General features: G+C 48.3%; 1 protein-coding gene across 3 annotated transcripts in view; it reads right to left on the bottom strand.

The window, feature by feature from the left end:
• SUFU (SUFU negative regulator of hedgehog signaling) overlaps positions 1-21,882 on the bottom strand; it is an 82,514-nt gene that overhangs the window by 34,435 nt on the left and 26,197 nt on the right. For all 3 annotated transcript variants that reach the window (XM_068688333.1, XM_068688331.1, XM_068688332.1), the window contains exons 4-6: positions 8,585-8,727; positions 5,985-6,070; positions 3,962-4,034 (exon numbers count right to left, since the gene is read on the bottom strand). In XM_068688333.1, the coding sequence (XP_068544434.1) occupies positions 3,962-4,034; positions 5,985-6,070; positions 8,585-8,727 (302 nt within the window). The remainder of the gene's footprint in view (positions 1-3,961; positions 4,035-5,984; positions 6,071-8,584; positions 8,728-21,882) is intronic.

The following is a 21,882-nucleotide window of genomic DNA, read 5'->3' as shown; positions in this document are numbered from 1 at the left end:
TTCACCGTTTGCAAACTGCCCATACAATGACTGCTTTTTGCTGTGCTGGCCTGTTCAGTTGAGGACAGATGTGCAAGGAGACATTGGTCCATATGCAAGTGTCAAAATCAAAACATACAAGCTCCCTCCCTTGCAAGTTGGACTTTCCAAGCACATAAAGCACCGTTTGGTGTCACACACCACCACCGAGCAGCTGGATGCTCTCAGACACCACGCATTTTTTCAAAGACACCTGGATCTGCTGCCAGCAAGACTGGCCCCTAAGCTGCACCCAAAACCTCCAGCAGACACCTACCTAATGGGAACTGTCGTTCCTCTGAATTTCCACCCATTTCCCACAAGGGGGTAATGTTGAGCTGAACAGACTTAGGGCTGGGTTGCACCGAGGAAGGGCTGCTCTTACACTGGCACCTCTCTCCTGGCACTGAATAAATCCAGCTCGTTTTCCTCTGTTCTGTAGGGGTGTCACTTCTCATACCAGTGATCCCCATCTCGCTACATCCAGCTGGGTCACCTCAAAATACGCGGTAAGTCCCACTGCTCGCAGGACAGAAACTTTGCAGATTTGAGGGAAGAGCAGAGCTGTGTCCCACACGACAGGAGCAGACCTTGCTGCTCATTATTACGGGTTTGACCTTGCCACTGGAGTCAAGAGACCGTGGGAGCATTTGGTGCTTTGCAAGATGTTCCCCAAGAAGCAGTTTCCAAGCTAAAACCTCAAACACTCCTCCCCCTGCCCAGCTGTAGCCACTGTACCCTATAAAGAGCATTGCTTGCTCTTGTGACCATCCAAGAGGGGATTTGAGCAGCTCAGAGATAAGCACGAGCACTCGGGGTGTGGTTGCACAGCATTTGAAGCTGATGTAATTCACAGCGGCTGCAGTCCCACCCTCCTCCATGTGCTCCTACCCCTTCCCCTGAGCCAACTGACTTTTTTTTTTTTTTTGCAGCTTTTTCACCTTCCTGAACTGGCTTCTCTGGCCCAAGAAGGGAGGCAGAGGGGGGTAAGACCACAGCAGTCCTGGCTTAAGTATTCAAGAGACTGCCTTCCTTCCGTCTCTCTCCCTGGAAGAAGGCTACTCGCTGGGCTCTTCCTCTGGCGTCAGGGGAAAACTGGCTTCTATGAAAAAGGAATGGGAAAATCTGAGAAATAATACAGCGGCTGGAATTTTCTTTTGTTACATGCTAAACACAGAATTAGTTGTTTAGCCCAGAAATAGAAGTTGTGAAAAAAAAAACAAGCCCTGCATCTGATTCTACATATGCTGGTGATGCTCTGAGCGAGATTTACCACGTGGCCCTTCGGGGAGCCCTCCCCGGCGCTCTGCGAGGCTCCAAATCAGCTGGGGATTTTGTCAGCGTGGTTGGTTTTTTATTCCAGAGATCGGGAAGTGAAGGAGGGCCACCAGACTTGCCCTTGAGCAGGGAGATGAAGGGCCCTGAGGACTCCAGCTGGACGTCTCTGGGATGTGCCGCTCCATCCCCGCAGCCAGAGGCCCCGCTCGCAGCATGACGCCTCGGGGAGAGGGAGAGGGATGTTCTGCAGCCCCCGCCTGCATCTCAGCTGCTCTGCAGAGCACTTCCTCGAGGGGAAGAAGCGCTGCTCTGCTGGCATCCCTTGGAGATCAAGGGGAGCTGATGGGAACGAGCTGGCCTCAGGCTGCCTGTGTTTGTAAGCATCGATGTCGAAGGGGGAGAAAATAAGATGAAATAACCAACGCAGGCTCTCGGTTTGGGGAAAAGCAGTGCTTTTTCCCCCATTCCCAGCCAGCGAAGATGTGCCTGGGCTGAGGGGCTCTTCTTCCTCCCTTTCAGGGCAGCCTGAGCAGGAGGTTGGAGGAGCCCAGGGCAAAGGAGGTTCAGCTTTTCCCTTCCTCAAAGAAAGGATGTTTCTGTCCCATTTTCCTCTCAGCATGTGGGAGGGATGCTCCGAGGCTCTTCTAAGCCACTGATCCCTTTCTAAACGAGCCAGAGCACTGCAGCGTGACCCGCAGAGCAGCAACCACAACTCAGGAAATTCAAATCAGCTTTATTCTCTTCTGAGATATCTGCTAAGACAGAGAATCAGCACAGAGCTGGGGACCAACAGGGACTGCTTGACAGCGCTGCCAGGGAAATCTGAACGGCCTACAGGGAAGCCTGGCTGCACAGAAAGCAGCCAGCGCTGCCACAGCGTTAATTGCTGACATCCTGGGATGACATCTTAGTTGGGATCCATTCGCAGCGACTTCGAACAGAAAGTACAGCTGCTGCTGCCAGGGCTGGGTTTAGGCCTCAACCCATTCCCACCAGAGACAAAGCAGCCTCACAACGAGCTCTACCCGCGCCCTGGGAAGTCATTTTCTCTCCCCCCTCGCCTCCACCTATCCGCTGGCTGTGCCTTTCAGCTCCCACATGCCGTGTAACACCACTAAAAATGCCAGGGGAATGACACTTCATCCTTCGCCCACTAATTGTGGGCAGGAGGGCTGGCCCAGCCCTGCCCACGGTCAGGTTTTGGGCTTTTTTCAGGACTTGTCCCTGCAGATTTTGCTCCGTGTCTCCCCGCAGTCTGTAGGAGCGTGGCAGGAAGGAGCAGCGCACACCTGCGCATACTCATTGTTGAAAGAGCAAGAGAGAACAGAAACAGGAATGTTTTAATGTGAGGAAGTCCGGAAAGACCACAGACGGAGCAGCCGTCAGTGGCAGGACACGCTGGTGAGGCAGAAGTACTCTTTATTTGCCTTAACTTGCCTTGGCTGACTCAGATTCCAGTAAGCCCAGCCACTTCTCATTTACAGTAAATTGAAGAAAACCCTGTTATCGTGAGGAATCACCGCTGCTGCAGAGAGCAGACAACACCCTCCAGGAGGGGAGAGGGCACACAGGCGAAATTCTGAAGAGCCTGAAAACTCTTGCTTGAAAAACTTTCAGTCATATTCGCTCCCACACTGTGGGACGTTGGCGGAGCATTTTTTTTTCTCTCTCAGGCTGGGGTTGTTATTTTGGATGAGCAAACTCTTCAGAACAGTAAAAGTAGAATTTGGTTTCCTTCCTGAGCTTTCAAATTAAAAGATGCTGTGAGGCAACTGGGGGTAATCAGATACAGACACACAGACCATAAGTGAACGCAAGAGCTTGTACAAAACGTGCACATATGCACGTGCCTTACCAGGCTACGCCATAAGTTCTCTGTTAAAGGGAAATACTCCGTGAGTCACCAAAACGAGGTCAGCACCACGCTGGATTTGCCTTGGACCCCTGCTCTCCAGTCCCACAGCTCTGCTGAAGGGGCACAGAACTGCTTCCCAAGCACATGAATCGGTGGTAGGTTGTGGGATGGAGGTAATCCCTCCATAGAACTCCTGATCTTATCTTTAAACTTGGGAAATGCACAACTTCAGCCCTGAAGCAGAAGGTTTAGCATACCTTCCTGCACGTATTATTAATAACATCATGAGAGACTTTTGGCTCGCCATAGCTTTCCAGATCGTGTTAACTACTTGGCTTCAAGTGACATCCTACAGGAATGAGCTACGCTGTCTCATTTGCTAAGAAATAAAAACTACTTGTTCTGATTTTTGTGTCTTATTTCTCCTTATGCTTCCATATAAAACAAATGAGGAAGTTCCTGCTCTACCATCTCTAAAGTGGATACTGTTCTATACTCTTCATCGTCTGTTTTCCTCCTTTCTTAACGATGCCACAAATCTTACTAATTGGTCTCATACACGAGATCGTGTTTTCTTGGCCTAGCTTCTCTTCATTTCCTCCTAAAGCCACCATCCACTGGGGGCAGAATATGAGCACTCTTGAACCATTTCTGAGCCAGCAAACAGTCTCTAAGACTGTTCTAAGATTACTGCAAAAATTGAGAAGATCTCAGCACCTTTACAGAAAATAATAAAACTGGTTTATGCCATTAAACCAGTTCTCCCTGGCTACCACAAAAGACGTGATGTTTTATTAACTAAAGACATACTTGCAGATGTGGGTCGATTTCAAATATCGTTTCTCCTCTTCGCATATCTGTTATCAGCCAGGGTCCTCCAGCTCTACAAAGAAAGAAAGGCAATGAACCAAACAAGGCTTTAGCTAGTAATGAAAGCCCTCCGTGACCTGTTACTTGCCTGGTGTCTGGCACCACAAAGTCCTACAGGGCAGTCTAGATTGATGCAGGCTATCCCATGTGTGGACCCACTTCCTCGTACAAGACTGAAGTGAGTTTTATAAGTGAGAAGTTTTATAAGTGAGAAGTCCAACATAACCTGGTATATGAGATATAGGTACATGAGAGATCAGCAAGGCATGGGTCAAGATTTACACCTCTCCTAAGTATCTGAAGATGCAGCTGGGTCCCAATGGGACTTCCCTTTTTGCTGAGATCAGCAGTCATGTTCAGCACCATAAAAAGCTCATTGCTCTGATGAATATCCTCACAATAGACATTCTGCCCAGATGGTACTTAATGGCTGAGTACTCAGATGGTTCAGCAAAATCCTTGTTTTCGCTAGCAATGAAAGCTGGAAGGGTCAAGATGTACCCCAACAGAGGCGATAGAAAGATTACTGTGAAGATGAACTACTTGGGGACTTTACTTTGGGTCACAGTGCACCCAGGCTGGAGAAATCAGCCTCAAAACAAGCTTTTCAATTGAAATAAAAACTAAAGTCTTGTGAAATCACCAGAGTTGTTTTTCTTTTTTTTTTTTTTTTTCCATGAGATACTTTGTTATTGCAGTCAAAAGCCCCCTCCTCTGGCCCTGTCTGTGTTAAACTCCTAAAGCACTTGCAGCCAGACCAATAAAGGTTAATATTTTATAGGTTTTCGGATGCATCGGTAGCTACTTTTATTCACATCACTTTGGAAGCTGTTAATTTGTAACTGCAGAAGTGCCACCTGCTTCAGTTCCTCACTGGGACGCAAGAGCCTTTTACCCTAGCTCTGTATCAGCAGCTCAGCAGTTTGCAGCTTTGCCTTTGAATCAGACGCATTTCTGGATTTCATTTTATCCTTGGAAAGGTGCTTGTGCCACAGCACAAAAGCCAAAAACCAACATGAAAACAGACTGGGGAGAGGGGTGCTACATCTGCATTGGTTTAGAGGAGTCAAGGGAGCTGCAGACAGCATTTATTGTCTTGGGGTCCCAGAAACAAAGCTTGCAGATGGACAAATTCCCTCTTCTCCAGGGCAATCACATGAATTATTTGCACTTGTGCCTAAATGGGAAAAGTTCAAGTTTAAGAAATTCAGCAGCAAAGGCTGGACTCTTCCAAATAATCAATCAATTAAAGCCCACTGTGGCATTACAGACTGCACTATTGTGCCCTGGAGCACATATTCAAAACCACTTTGTTTAAAATGTTTTGAGCTACTACCACACTGCAATAATCGGAAAATATAAGAGAAAAACATTTAAAGCAAATGCCTGCAAGTCAAAAAAGTTTGGTTGCAACCTGGCAGCAAATAAAGCATCAACAGATTATGTAATATTTAAAATCTGTCTCCTCCTTGACCCAACAATATCTTTGTTTTGTCAAGGGAGAAATAACAGGATGAACTTCACTCCTGTGAATGCTCTTTCTACTGCAAATTGGCCCTTCAGGACAGAGTGATTTTCTCACTTTCAGACAGTACCCAAGCTTTTGCTTGGCACTATAAGTCAGACCCTCACTTCCCTTTCTTTGGAACTACTCAGAGAGGTCAGCAGTAACAGTTATTTTGGCTCCTTCAGGAAGAACCAATGGGAAAATGCTGCAGGTGCAAAAGACAGGAAATTTAGCTTGTAAAAGCTCATTGTGTCGCACCCTGAACACATGGACTTCCACATGCATTAATCTGCCATCTGAGCATCTGTGTGCGAGCAGATTTGCAATGAATTCCCATCTTTAGCTACAGCATAGGACTAAATAAGTTCCGTCAACCAGTTAAAGATTGTTGATAAAAAGAAACTGAATTGTTCTCTGTCAGTACGCCCCTCTGTACAGGGCTACAGGAACACTTACACTGGCACAGTCCGAAGCAGCTCCAGGATCCCTTGCCCGTTCCATTGTTGAGCTGCGTGCAGTTCCTCAGTGCAAACCCCAACAATCTGGAAGAAATAAAAACAGAGATGGGAACTGTGTGAAAACTGTGAAGAACACGTGCCACATGGTGCTGGATCAAACTGTAGTGATACAGAGAAGCACCATGCCTTTGAACTAACGAGACAAGCGAGGACAAGAGGAGCCTGAGACAACAAAGAGATTCTGCAGTTCCTTCTGCCCTCCCAATATCATGTGAAGTGCCCTGGCATGTATGATTTAACGTTGCATGGAGTGTGTGAATTAAGTAAGAGGAAGGCCTGGTGAAACATCAGGGCTTACTGGTCTGTTGTCACACTTCAATCGAGTCCACACAAGAGAATCCAAGCCAGGACAGGTTAGGGTCTGAGTACACACAGAACACCGTGCTGTTGGCCAATTGCTAGGAGCACAAGTAATAACAAACCATCAATTTCTATCAGGCAGGAAACTAACTGCCACCAAGGAACGCTTTGGTGCTCATGGATCCTTGACCGACTTTGTTTGCTGACTGGTTAAATCTCACCTACCACGACAAAGTAGAGCTGCTAACATAATGCATAATCCACTCCTCACTGCAGGCAACTGCAGACTTCTGCCTTCCTGCATAAGGCAGGATGTGTTTGCTCTTCAGGATGAGATCTACCACACTGAACAATACCAGACATCCTTCTCACAGCAGCTGAGATCAGACGCTTCAGATGAAGGGGTGAAATATTCTTCAGCTGATAGAGAATGGCAGTTGTTTTTGTTTTTTCTTTGATCCATCAAGCACTGGCTTGTGCTTTGGAACACAATGATTCACCCCCTGGGATGAGAAAGATTTTAGCCACGGACTTCTGCTTTGTCTCTCAAGACTTCTTTCCCAATGACATTGGATTCTTGGTCAGAATCTGTTCAAGTGGTGCTTTATCAGAGAACAGGAAAATTGAAAACTTAAGTCCTGTAGAGCAGTAAGCAGGAGTACATGATGTGCCTTCACCACAAGCAAGTATTTACACTGACCAAGACCTGCACGGAAACCTGTCAGCATGTACCCACTTCTGCATCCTACCTCCTCTGCCCCTCGCAGAGCTCACTTTCTCAGGACCCAGCCCTTGGGAACTCACTTCACCCCCACCCACCTCCCAGGCTTCCTCCGTGAGCAGCCTGAATCACCCTCACTCCAGCACACCCCTCCCTGTGCCTTTACTCACTAATTACATGCAAACAGCAAGACTCTAAACAGGAAATTATTTTGTGTTCATTCTTGCCTTTTTGCAATCATTTATCCTCGTGGGTCAAACTGAATCCATAACAACGAGCATCAAACAAACAAAGGGGAAAAACAAGTCAACCCAACGTGCTGCAGAAGATTGGAGGCCAACAGCCTCAGGATGCAACAAGCTGACTGTCCTTTGATCCTGACCAGCTGGGCACTAGAGAAGGGATGCAGACTAATGCAACACTAACTGGGGAGTCAGTCAGGAATCACCCTGCTTCGCTTGAGTCTCTACTTCTGCTTCCAGACCCTACAATTCACCTTGTACTGATTAACCCCACATCCATCTCTTTCTTTTGGATACAACACAGACTTTTGGGCAAATTGGAAGGTTCAAGAAAGCCTTTGCCCTTGCTCAGCAGTTGCCTTGTGCAGGTCTGTGATAATGGAGCTTCCCTTTATGCGCTGCAACTACAGCTGAGCACTAATGGAACCAAACAGAAGCTTAAACTGTAAAATACAGACACTTGCATTCTCCCACATGGCTGAAGCTTCTTCAAAGAGCAGGGAAAAATCAGCAGTTGGCGTCAACTCTGCTATGTCAACTCTTTTGCTAACGTTAGTAAGTCCACATGTAATTTTTAAAAGTTCAAAGCAGCCCTTGTCCAAGAGAAGCTTGGACACCACTGAGAAAATGGAACCTGGGACAGCCAGCAAACCTGTTTGGCCAAGGAAGCTCCCCTCACTGAGCAGTAGTGTTAATACACAAGGGTTGTTTCATTTGCAAAGCAAACCTGAACCTTTCTTAAACCGATCAGTACAGGCAAACCCACGTAGCCTCTAAAGAATCCTTCTTGCTATGTGTCAGGCTACAGTTCGGCCATTAAATAACTACAATAATTTGCCAGTCCTACTAAAAACATCTCTTCTAGAACTGAAACCAATGGATCATCCACTGGTACTGCCATAACATTAACGTGAATTTAGCCCTGTATTATTTTTTTTTTTTTAAAGTGTTTCTCTCAGCTTTTTTCTCCCCATGTGTGTTTGAAATTTCAGAGCAGTAAGGTAATACTCAACTCCAGGTGTGTTTCAGGGTGTAAACCTTTTCTTCATAAGATAGGCCTCTATCCTGAGAACTGAGTGTGCCATTACTCAATCCCAGTAAAATCCTTACTGAACACCTCCAGGGTAACACCTCAAAGGTGAGATTCATAGTAATCAAACACGGAAGCAAGGTGGAAGTGAATAAGCATCTGACTTATCAAAGCTAAATAAAATGCAGTGTTAGCTGCATTCCACACCCAGGAAGTGATGGAGCCAGCACTGCTGGGTGTCATACCTGCAGGAAAGTAACGACCCCAAAAGGAGTCTGCACTGGCTGCATCTGAGGGTCTTCTGTCAGTAACATGTGCTGGATTCTGGATTCACTGTTGTCCAAAGGGCTGTGCCACGACACATGGTCACCGCTGCAGAAGGTGTTTTCTGCGAGGAAGAGAAACAAGGAATGTTTAGTCCCTAAATTCTGCTGGAATATTCCTCCTGAGGAGCAGGACAATCCCTGGCTGCTGTTCACAGTGACTGCCTCCAGCCGGCTCTGCTGCATCCCCAAGTCAGCTGAAGCACCTGAACCAGGAAAGGGATCTCCCTGAGCCACCTGGCTTCAAGCACTGATTTTAAAATGGCCCAATCCTGAGTTAATCCTACGGGAAAAAAAAAAAAAAAAAAAAAAAAAAAAAAAAAAGAGGTTATAAATTAAGTTTATATATTAAATGCCACCAAATAAAATTAGTCTCTATCTAATTTATTGTTTGTCTCATTTTGTGAGCGGGTACAGACAGTCCGAGGGCCATACAGGATGCGATTCTTACTTGGTTTGCAACTCCGATTTGCCACAGAGAACAGATTCTGAAATGTGAATTAGACACAAATAATGCCCTGCTACACCTAATAAAGCACAGTCTGCTGCCCGACTTGTGACAGTCCAAGTCAAAGACACTTTCTCTTCTAATTGTCTGGCAGCTCTGGTGCAGCATTATAATTAATATGTTCCTTCTTTCCCAAACAATGAGAAAACCAGTAGGCTGTAAATTTCACTCCATGTCAGAAGAGTCTGCATCAAAACAAAGGGCCAGAAATTATTTTCCCCTCTTCACAACTGTAAGAATTCCTTTCTCTTCCTCCTCTCCTCCTCAGAAATATAAAAGCCAGATAATCCCATGTCCTACAGCTGGTTCAAGCCAAAGGCACAGCAGAACCCCTGTGTATGTTGCTGCCTCAGACGAGGAGAGGCTAATGCCTGCTCTCTGGAGGAACTAGGAGTAAAACCACCAGCCACGACCATTTTCCCTGCAGTTAAAGCATGGTGCAGCTGCACACAGTTGGAGAAGTGCATGTGCAAGCGTGCTGCCCAGCTGACTGCCTCAAACGGGGGTCTTGCAGCGTCCCCCTGGATAGTTTTTTCACTGTACAGAGAAATCAGCAGCTTGGAAGCCATATTATGCCCTCTCACATAGGTGTAGCACCCCAGGGTTGATCCGAGTATCGCCTGCGTGTTTCTAAAACCATCTGCAAGCTCATGCTTCCTCCTTACATGAGCCCATTTATGAAGCCAGGCTGGCCTCTCCCAGCTGTGCCAGGGGTAAAGGCAAGGCTTTTCCCTCTGAAGGACAACCAGGACTTCTGCTGTGGGCTGGAAAACATCAGCAATTCCTCGCATTGCTGTCCGAAGACACTGGAGTACCTCCTGTGATGTGGAGCAGGTCCAGTTCAGGAGTGCTGCCTGCTGCAGATCCTCCCCTGCCTTGCAGCGGTGCAGGATGCTGCAGGTGAGCAGAGGAGAGGCATCTTGCAGCTGCTGTGCCCCAAAACACCCCAGCAGGGAGCAAACTCACGCTTCCACAGCCAGGGGGTTAATTCAGGGTGTTGCAGGCAACTCCCAGCTCCTCCACCAGGTGTCCCCATTGGCGTTTATTTGGGCTTTTCGTGCTCTCTGGCTTTGCAGACGGATTTCTGGGACAGCTCAACAGATTAAGAGTTAACATAAACTTTAAAAATAAAATAAAACACCACGAGGAACTCGGCCTGAAAAACGAGGCACGGGACAGAAGTGTTGAGATAAGTAAGGGAGTGCTTTGCTTAGCTAAGAAAGGAAGAAAACAGCAAACGCGAGCCGCTTGAAAGAAAGAAAGGAGTTTATCTTTCTGTACGATAAATTACACGCTTTCAGCTCTGCGGCTGAAAGGAGTGGCTCGGAGCATTACTTCACGTTTAAAGTTGGGACGTGTAAGCAGACAGAAATGAGAAATATGATTGCAAAGTTTTTCTTATATCAAAATGGGATTAAACAAACAGACAAAACCGGCGCAGTTGCAAAGGATCTCGCTGATGTTTTCCAGGTTAGGCAAAACGTGGCTGAGTAATTTTATTTTTTAAATGATAAAAGCCTCTCAGTCACAGTTTTCAGGAATGAAACAAAACCACAAAGAACGTATTCTTGGGCCCTGTCTCTATACCACAACATTTTGCCCATCAAATGCTCACACAATTCTATGCTGATCGATCGCTGCGTTTCACTGCTGCTGCTGCTTCTCCTGGGAAATCCCAGCCCGTTTAGAGCAGGTTTTCAAATGCAAATGTCTCTGCTGGAAATCCACCTGTTTATGTCCATGCGAACACTGAACACTTAGAAAATCTCCCTCTCTCTCTCACATGCGGCCGAACAGCAAAAAATTCACACTGACTACTCAATTCAATCAAAAAAAAACACCACAAAACCACATTGCCAATAACCCGAAGCCCAATTAAAAGTTGTAAGAGTGCAAAAAGTTCAGAATTACAGCCCGAAACTCAGCTCTGCGCTTGCTGTATTGTAAGCCATGAAGAATGTAAGATCAGCTCCTGTACAGAGACCACTGGAGGACGGAGGAGAGCCTGAACTGCAGGACCTGGAGGCACAGAAAGCGAGGAGCTACAGGAACAAAGCAGGAGCTAACCACTTGCACTCGCCTCCTGCTGGAAACGGGGATGTGCACCCTCCCTTCCCACCTCTTGCACCCAATTTGTAAAATAAGACCATCGAAATCTTTAAGCTCCAAACAATGTTTTAACCAAAAGATGCTGAAGTTTTTGTAAATTTGGATTTACATCTCAGCTGTGGTTTTTGTGAATGTTGAATTGGAGCGTGGATCAGCCAGATAGATCCTCGCACACATCACAGCACAGATGGACAGGAAAAACCTCCTGTGGTTTTTGTCCCTTCCTATTATTTGCAGTGCTGTCAGCAATGCAAACTTCCCTTCATCCGCACACGTACAATGTGCTAATTTTTCCTGCACACAGATATTTATTTCCATAAAAACAAGAGATGAGTTGGCACAGGAGGCGTGGGCTCATCTCAGGTACAGCAGAAGCACAAACACCTTATGAGGAGCAACTCACTTGATGCAGGTGTGGTGGTTCTCCAAAAAGCATCCCCATTTCTGCCATACCATGCAGAAATAACCGGAGAAGCAGCCTGCCATCTCCCAGCTCGTTTCTGTGTGCTGCTGTGAATCAGGACCTACAGTGACACCAATATGGGTTTACAGCCATACCTTCTGCACGTGTTTTGAAGTCTACTGCATTTATTGAATGAGAAACCTCCAGTCACGACTGGAAACGACTTCTAGCTGAAATACTGAAAATACAGATGTGAAAACAGGCATTAATGCACACATGAAATAAATGTTTCATGTAAAAACAAAACACGTCCTAGTGCTAGGACAAAACCCGCCTCTCCTTCCTAATAAACGCAGAAAGCTCCTTTGCAAATTGTCTTGGTTTAGGAAGCCTGCAGGTTTACAGCCACAGCAGCAAAGCTGCTTCTGCAGTGATCCCATCACACCCCCGATGCTCTCCCATGCCCTGGGAGATTTGGGAACAGGCTCGGCTTTATCCAAGCCCGCTCCCAGCATCCACTGACCCAACTTTTTCCACTCCCACCAAGCCCTGCTCCGACAGCTCTTTTGATCTGCTGAAACGCTGTGCAGATGACTGTGCTGGGGCAGTTTCTTATCAGTTCCGAGGAGGGATTCAAGTTTTTCTGTACAAAGAGCGAGCACAACAGATAGGACACAAGGCTTCGTGCTGTATTAATGAGACAAAATGCATTTGGGCCCAGAATCCAGGAAAGGGTAAGAGAGCTTTCAGTGAGAGCTGTGAAAAACCATGGGAAAGCATCTCCTCTACCATTCAACGAGGGCAATGATCGGCCTGTGGGCAACAAACACCAGGACTATGATGGCATTTGCTTCTGCCACGTTGAATTTCCAGTACTTACACCCAGCACAGCAGCACGATCTGTTCTCACGAAGCCCAGACTTTGTTTTTTTTCCTGCAAGCGTGCGTTTTAACAAAACCTCCTGAACTATTCTGCGCTGTTAGGGAACGCTGATTCCACAGAACTGAAATGCTTCATAGGGAGGTATCGATTTCCTAAGAACTGAACAAGGAAATCGTTACAGCATTTCATTGCAAACTTATTATTTCATTTCATAATTTATAACAGCAAATCTGAAGCTCCCTCTAGCTCCACAGCACTGAGAAGTCTCTAAATTTCCCCGAGACCGGCTCTTGCATCGCTCCATTATGCAAAAGCAGCATCCATAACACAGCTACACCAGACTTCTCTGTTAAGCCTCCCATATTTTGAAGTCTTTAAAATGTCATTATCCATTTTCTTTTACAGCCCGCATAAAGCAGGTGAGGCTCCTTCGTGCAGCAATGGTCATAATTCAGCTGTGCAATCTCTCCTAACTTTACTATCCAACTGCTCAATAAGGAGAGCTGGGGAAATAACTCAGAGGCAACCGTTCCACCGTGGACTAGTAAATTTTCTTTGTGTAACGTTGCTCATGTATTTTCTTGGAGCGCATTCCCCTCGCCTTTAATTTGACTAAATATAGCTAATGCCTAGAGAAATAAATTCAAGTCATATTCTTGGCCTCAAAATGTTTTATAAACAGTGTGGCGCATGCAATCCATGCTCGAGAGGTGTTAGCGAGCTCTAGAGAGAGACACAACCCGTTTCCCACTGCATTTTCCATTTCTTTTTTAAACCTGCCATTTTTACATCTACGGAATAATCCTGCCAGGAGCCCTAACTCCCTCGAATAACCACGGGGAGCAAGGAGAAGAGGACAACAAACGGAGCCAAGAGGTGGGAGCTGAGAGCTCCATCCAAAGGCTGGCCCCAGGAAGGTTTCCCCAGGAGCGGGTAAATCCCTGTCTGAGCACCTGCGAGTCAAATATCTTCTCTTGCATGTGTATAGGGGACAGTACGGGGGAAAAAGCAGCGCTGATGCTGTTCCACCAGCAAGGAGACAACTCGAAGCATCCCTCCTGCCCATGCATGGCCTGGCACAGTCTCCAAGTTAAGATCACACCAGCCTGATTCCAGCAAAGGCCAGAAAACTTCTCCTTCAGGTCACGCCAACACTTCTTTAGATAGATTTTCAATTCAGGGAAATCGGTTTGTAACCTGACTGCTCTTCTGTGCCACTTCTGAGACACCTCCTCCTTCACGCCAGCTAAAACCTTCAGAGGCATTACATTTTCCCCTCTAAACCAATGAGTTTGATAAATCCGTGGTGGTTCTGAGCTGACACCGAGCAGAGGGGGAGAAGCCCCAAGTACATTAACTACTAAACATGCTCACTTTGGGGAAAATATCTGCTCTGCTGCGCTCATACCCTTCAAAAGCAAGTTTCTGTGTTCCTCCTGTCTCTGCAGAAAGCCAGCCCATCGTTACACGGTCACTTTATTCCGAGATGAATGCGATGCTGCTGCAAGAAACCACCCTGCGTGCCCCCCTGTGACAGCAGGGGCTACCTGGATCCCGACCCTGCGAGCTTGGGCTGAAAAAACCCATCTGAAATTTGGGACAGCGCATGGCAGCGGGGATGCTGGCAGGCGAAGGCGATGACCGCATCCCTTTGGCGAGCCAGCCCTACGTTATCTGCGGCGCTCGGCGGCTGGAAAACTTGCTGCTGCGAAGGGCAGGAGCTCGGAGGCTGGGTCCGACCGCCAGATCTGGGCTAAAATGGAAGCAGGGAGAAACAGGAGTGAGCCAGCAGAACTCGGAGGAATTCTGCATCTGACAGCGAGGCAGGGAAGGATTTCGAGCCCCAGACTTACGGGTGCAGGAATGTTTAAGAGGCCCCCTGCGAGCTCCTGAGCAGCACGACAGCGATGCAGCCAGACGCTTAAATTGAAGGCAGCCTGTCCGATGGTTGCAGGAATCGTGTAATTTATTGCGCCGTTATTACCACATGCGCAGTCTGCAGAATTTATTGTAGAAGTGCATTTTCCCCAACACATTTTTAATATTCAGTCTGGCTTTGTTTTATAAAAAAAAAAAAGGTAGTCTGGCAATCTGTCACGAGTAAGCTTTGGTGCTGTGTTTCAGTACCATTTTGCAGACTGAACAGCCAGAATTAATTAAGAGAAACGAGGGGCAGACGCAGAGCCCAACGCTGAAATCTATTAGCTCTACTTCTCACCAGAGCCACTTAATACATTTCTAATCAGCTTACTAACGTCTATGACCACGCATGCAAGGATGCAGCTATAATAAACCAACGCAAAAACTAAATACGAAGGTTATCTGAAGATCTCAAAGCAATACTGTTATGGCAACTCATCATCCAGACGGAAATTTAAACGAAAAAAAAAAAAAAGAAAAAGAAAACAGGCTATAAAGAAAAAGACTTTATTCTGACTCATTTGCCAGACACATGAAATTAAGATAATCTAGGGATAATCAAATTAATGCTAAATTCAGTCTGTCTGCTTCCTTTCCCAACCTACAAAGGACTACACAAACGGACTGGTGAAGGAGGAAAACAACGGTGATGTAAGCGGTGGGGCCTGCTGGCAGCGTCAGCTCCTAACTTCGTTTTTAGCTCAAGCTGAACCTTTTAAGAACATGGGAGGAAAGAGGAGAATCCGAGCCATGATGCATTTTTATTTTTTATTTTTTTAAAGCTTTTTCCTCATGGTTTTCTTAAGCAGATTTGCTGTCCTGTATCTCCCATCGGGGAAATGAGAACTGTCCCAGGAGCAGACTCGCAGCACGGACAAGATGCCCGAGGAAGAATTAAATCCCCGGAGTACAATTAAACAATGGCCCCGCCGCAGGGATTCAAATTGGGCTTTTACAAACAAGGGGCCTAGGCAAAAGGTTCTTTAAAAAATATAATAAAATAGCGTGGAGAAAAAACAGATTATCAGCACTGTAAGGACTCCTTGACCTCTGAGGTTTGAGGTTTAGAAAACACGAGAGCGATGCAGATCTTTTTAAAAAATTGATCAGCACGTTGAAAATAAAAACTTTGTGTTAACTTTGGAAAATTAACGATCCTCTCCAAGGAATCCCATCAGTTTATGCAAGTGTACGTAAACTTATTTGATCTTTTAAGTCCCCTGGGGTGCAAGCCCGAGGAAGGGGCCAGAAATGGGATGTTCCCTGCCAACCCCCCCGAGGAACAAAGAGGGCTCCTTGCTTGCCATGCAGCGCTCCCAGCTGCCTGCCTTCCAGCCCTGCTGCCACGGGGCTGGGGGAAAACGCCTCTTGTTGTATTTCAGCTCCACTGATGGAGTTACAAACACCGGGTTTCGTATCAGGACGCAGGCACCTGGATGCCTTCTGTGACGCTGCGTTAGCTCAAGTGCCATCGTGCAACAGGCGGCATGGCTGTGTCTCCTTTGCCCCCCGTGTTTCCCAGGATGTTTCTTCCCAGCCCTTGCCCATGTGCGTGCCTGGCTCGCTCCCTCTCCCTGCCCACCTCTGTGCAGTTTCCATTACTGCAGCCTCGGGGAATTTCTCACGCAGGCTCCCAGCGAGTGACTCCCGTGCCCAGGGCACGCTCCCACCCTCCGGGAGCCGTGGGCCCCCTGTCCTCTCCCTGACTCCTTCCAGCCTCCTCCACCAGCCACCTCCTTCCCCTGCTTCCTTTCCTCCAGCTCCGTGCTGCCCCTGCTCCTTCCAGCCCCCGTGGCAGCGGAGGCAGGAGCTGGCACCCCCAGCACCTGCTCTGCAGAGGGCAGGATGCCTCTCCTAAGAGACTAAGAGACTATCCTCCTCTGAAAGGACTCGGGGATGTCGAACACAGCTTTAATGCTCAGCCTTCGCAGAGCACAAGTCCCAAATCTGAGAGGCAGACTGAGAGACTGCGCTGGGATCTCTCTAAGCAAAAAGTTACTCAGCAGAAAGGGCAGCTGGACTGGGACAAAGCATCTCTGGATGTATCACACCGTAATCTCTTAAGAAAAATTATCTAGTTACCCTGCCACTAGTTCTGGGGCTCATAATGGAAAGGGACGGGAGGTGTTAGAGAAACCATAGCGTATTTCTCAGTGGTTATTTTAAGTTTTCAGGAATTTAAAGCTCGCGTGGGCCAAACTTTAGTTTTACTTCTGGCAAAAGCAGGAAGCTGAAGGGCAGCAAACAGAGGAACTTTGTCTTCAAAATGTATTTGTGTAAAATATTAGCTGAGCTCTATCAGCTCCTTACAGTGGTGCAAGGGAAACGCCAAGTTTGCCCAAGAGCTATATTCATGGATCAAACACAAATCGATCAGTCTGTTCGTGGGGTACCTTTTGAAACTCCATCCCAAGCCTGCTGACTCCTTTAAGGCTCTGGCTCTAAAAGCGAGCAGGAGAGTCGGCTTTCCACAGGCTCTGGGCTGTCTGCAGCCTCCAAGTGCACTCTCCCAGTCTCTCTTCCCCACCAAGAACAAAACGCTTCCCCTGCTGTGCCCATTTGCTGCCTCCTGGCTGAGCAGGCGGCTGCGAAGGATCTTTGTGCGTAGGGCTGTCAGAAGAGGGCCTGTAATGAGCTCAGCCTACTGCCGTACTCGCAAGCAGAGGGGGTTACAGTCAGAAAGCACAGTCTGAGCACTCCTTGCTGCACAGATCTTCAATGGGAAGAGTAAGAAGGTGGATGTGTAACCACAAACCCAACTTCCAGCTCAGTCTGCTCTGAGATTTCATCTAACGCAGGCTGGCAGCTCTCAAGGGAGAAGCCAGTCCTTTTTACAAGGCTACTCAGCACGTGTGCAACCTTCACTCTCTCTTCTGAGCATCCCAAACAATCATGGGCAGGCAGAAGGAGAGGGCTCTGCTGTGCCTGCAGAACAAGTCTGGTTTTGTGGCTTTCAGCTCCTGGATGGGAGGAGGCAGCACTGTTTTGTGCCGAAGCCTTTCGCTGTGAGAGCGGCTGCTTCCGCTTCCCAGAAAAGGCCGGGAGGGACAAAGCCTCACAAACAAGAGGCCAGAGGACCTCACACCAGCAGGAGGGGGAGTTTCTGCCTTCCCCTGAGCTCCTTCCTTTGTCTTGCATTCCTCCCGCGGCACAGGGCACGGAGCCTTTGTCCGGGCTGGGCTGACCATGTGCAGCCTCTGCCCGCTTCCCTACCCCAGCAGCCAGAGATGCTCCTCGGGTCTCCTCCTGCAGCGGGGATGCTCTGGGGAGGATGGAGAAAATGCTTGGGGCAGAAAGCAAGCCAGATCCATCCTGATAACCGATCTATTCCATGATAAACACCTGCCAGGAACCAGCAACCCAGCACCCCAGGGCACGGAGCCCGCTGGCTGTCCCTGCATCGCTCTGGCTCTTGCAGCAGCCTGGCATGGAGACGTGTCGCTGCTTTTTCCGTGTCTCCACGCCTGTTTGCTTCCTCCTTCTTCCAGGGGGAGCCCCCCTGCAGCAGGCAGGCTGCGATGACTGTGCATTTATAAATGCAACACACGTCAGACTTACACGTGCTGCTGCTCTGTCCGTCCACGGCATCTGAGAGCAGCGTAAGGGCGCGCGGGCTGATGCAGAGCACAAACAGAAAACAGACCATCATTTTTTTTTTAAATAAACCAGCTGAAAGAACCGTATTGAAGAGCTGAAAAGCAACGAGCCAAGTTCAGCTCCCATGCAGGGACAGGACACGGGCTGACAGAATTAAAAGGGACAGCACCAGCTGAAACCCAGCCAACCCAAACCGCACCTGAACCTGCTTTATCGAAATCGTGGCTACAAACAAGCTGCTTCTTTCAGGCAGCACTGAGACCCCTCGCTCACCGCCTAGAAATAGTACGCAGCCAGCAAAGCAGCCCAGGGAAGACAGCTTCCCTTCTATTTCAGCCAGGTCTTTTCTAAGGAACAAAGACTTTCTGTGCTTCTGCTCCTGGCACAAAGTCTCTCCGTGCGTTAGTGTCCACCTAGCCTTTGGGGTCAGGTCTGTTCTCAGCAGAGGGCTGGAAGTCCAGAGACAATAGGAACTTCCATGACAAGGCACAGGAACTGCCCAGCCTGCTCCGTGAGCCCAGACAGACCGCGGGAGAGAATAAAGCCTAAACTCCATCAAGGTTAGGGAGGGAGAGATGGAAAGGCTTTAATTTATGTTACACAGCTTGCTCCCTGACAACATAAGCCATGGACTTTTCCGCCCCTGAGCCAAAGGAGAGTACAGGTGTCCTTAGAAAGTTGTAGGTTCCTCGTCATGCTTTCCAACCAGCTCAGGAGGAAGCTGGGCGAGCCTCCTGCCCTCTCCAGGCTCACGTCACCACTGCTGCCAAAGCCAAAGGCAGTGTCACACAGGTGCTGGTCCCCTCCTTTCAACTTCTCAACACAGAGCCCAGCGTTTTTCCACCTTGGCTGAAGTGTTGCTGGGGCTTTTCCGTCAGCGCAGCAAAAGTAATTTGGTGGAGAAGAGATCCTAGTAGCTCTCGAGCAAAGGACAGGGAGATGCTACCCACCAGGTGCTACATCAGCCACGGAGCCTGGTGCTGGGGCGCCTACAGCACTGTGGGGGGCAGCACCCTGCCTGCTCTGAACAGAAAGAGAGGCCGAATAAATTTCATCAGCCAAAAATCTAAGGTCAGGGAATTGCATTTATGCTGCCAGGATGAACAAGGACAGGGGCAGGACGAGCGCACCACCTGCCTGGGGACACACTCAGCAGCATCCACACCTGGGGCTCTGCTTTACAGCTCCCTGCCCTCAGCCAGTTTTCTACGGAGATCTGAAAGCACCTCTCCTGCCTAGACAGAGGAAGGACAGACCGCCAGCTGCGTGCTAGTGCACAGCCTGGGGAGCCTCAGCCACAGCCTCGACCACCACGCAGCTTTTCTCTGACGACTGGCAAGCCTCCGACCTCCCTCTGTGCCTCGGCACCCAGCTGCAAGCAGGGCTGGGAGCGTTTCCTTGAATGAAAGCACCAAAGGTCCTTCAAAGGTCCCTGAAATTACAGATGTACAAAAAGACAAACAACTTTAAGCTCTGAAAGTGTGCAGAGAAGGAGTTGCATTAAGTTTGCCTAGAGAAGGTAGCAGCACTGATGCACGGTGCTGGGGTCTGTCCTCTCGTTCCTCTCCAAGGGTTCTCCAAGGATGCTGTGTGCCACGGACAGTACTGCTACACTCCTCTGGAGTCTGCTAGAAGGCAAAACCACCTTGATGTTAAAAGAAAATAAAGAGGAAAAGGTACTAGAAGCTTACAAGGGAAAAGAAGAGCTGTACTAAGGGTTTTCAATGGGCCCTGCTGCATCAAACACCCAGAACCGTCATGTAAAATTAAAACCAAAGCAGATTAGAGGAAAAAAAAGTCCAATGCCAAAGACTTAAAAGCGAGAAGGCTTCTCAAGACTTGTTGAAGAACTGCTGTGTCAGGAAAGCAGATGGGCATCCAGCTGCCCCATACCTCACATGCACTCAAAGACAAAATGCCATGACTCTCACTTTGCTCCTCCAGGAGCTCGGACACAAACCCAAGCTTTCGTGGCTTACCAGCACAGGCTGAGGCCAGAAGGCTGCCAAAGGAAGGGCTCAGTGCAAGCAGCAAAGCGAGCAGACCTGGAGGTCGGATGGTTTGACTACTGGCAGGGCAGGGCCACCAGCCAGGGTTCAGCCCTTGAGCATCCCAAGCTCCTAGAGCAACAGGAAGGAAAGAACAAACACCAACTCCGGACTGCTGCTTCTTACTTGTGTTTAGAAGGGAAAAGAGCCGGGTCCATGCGTGACCCATGCTTTGCCACCATCCCCACCAGGAGGGAGGCAATTTACACAAGTGCTGCTTGGCAGTTCCCTCCCAGCAGGTTCTCCGGGAGCTGGGCAGCCAGCACTGCACCGAGCACGGCCCCAGCACGAGCTCAGCAGCTGCCTGCCATGCCCAGCACGTCCGCTGACCGCCCCGCGCACGAGGAGCTGGCTGGTTGGGACCAGCCCCGGCACGTAGATCCCAGCTGGAAGCTGGGGGGACGTGACACGGCCGCCTGAGGAGATGGGGCAATGAGAAATATCGGGGAGGTGAGCTCACGAGCAGGGACAGGCGGATTTATTGCAGCGGGGCTGGGACGCGAGGACGTAAAGGACCGGGCTCGGTGTGTGCTGGTGCTCGCGCAACAGCTTGTTTTATGGGAAACGGCGAAGAGGAATTAGGCTAAAACCCAACCGATTTCTCATGGACCACTGAATAACTATCAGATGATGAGAGCTCTTGGCCACGACAAGCTCGGGTTAAATTGGAAGCAGTGACTTCATGTTTCCATACCCCTTTCACAGGCTCGAGGCACGCAGCCCGCGCGCTCGGATCCCACTCACCTACGGCACAGGACGGGCCCAGCACTGCTGTAGGAACTGCACCGAGCCACACTTCCAGCATTTGCACAGGGTTCACTACACCACAGGTTCTGTTGAAATTAGATTTGATTTATACTTCTTTGCGGAGCTCAAAAACACAGTTAATCCCCCCCCATTTTTAATCTAAAATCCTGGGATACTAGAGAGGAGCCAGGGCAGCTCTGTACTGGAAACTGGTCAATATTACAAACAGATGATAGAAAAATATATATTTTACAGAGCCATAGCAACCAGAAGAGAACAATAAATCAGGCTGGGATTAAAAAAAATAAAAATAAAGCCACAGTCAGGGGAAAAAGAAACCTCTATGAAATACTGGAAGATTTTATTTGGCTTTAGTCATCCTATTAGGGAGAAATAAACACAGTTTTACCAACAAGCTGGCCAAGCCTCATTTGTATTCAAGGAAGCTGGGCGTTTGTTTTGTTTTCTTTTCTTTTTACACACAGAAATTGGCCAGTGTCAAGAGTGTTTGAAAACATGTCAGCAAGGAAAGAGTCATTGAGGCTACCACATTGAGGCTTTCTAAACTCCAGAGGATCCGAAGATGAGGTCTAGTGGTTAAGCAAGGGCAACAGGTGTCAAAGCGCTCGCTAGCTTAATGGCCTCAGGTCTGCAACCTCAGCCAAATCACTTAATCCCACTGAGTCTCATTTTCAGTGCAGAAGTTATACTGCCTGTCAACTGCACCGTGCCTCTGCGGCTCGGATTAAACTAACTTGAATCAGATGAAAATTGCTGGATAAGAAGAAAGCATCTTCTTCATCTGCAGTCCTCATGACTCTTAGCATCTTCACTTACCGGAGGAGAAACTGAGGCACGCAGAGCTGCTGTAACTCTCTCAAACTGATAGATTTTGCAGAAATAGAGGATGAGACATTTCATATCCAATCCTTTGGAAAGGGAACCCCTCACTGTGAGGGTGCAAAGGGGCTAGACATGCCCACGGAGGTGACTGTGGGGAAAAAA

The sequence above is a fragment of the Anas acuta genome, chromosome 7, assembly GCF_963932015.1.
Source record: "Anas acuta chromosome 7, bAnaAcu1.1, whole genome shotgun sequence".
NCBI lineage: Eukaryota > Metazoa > Chordata > Aves > Anseriformes > Anatidae > Anas > Anas acuta.
This window is presented reverse-complemented; position numbering and strand designations above follow the sequence as displayed.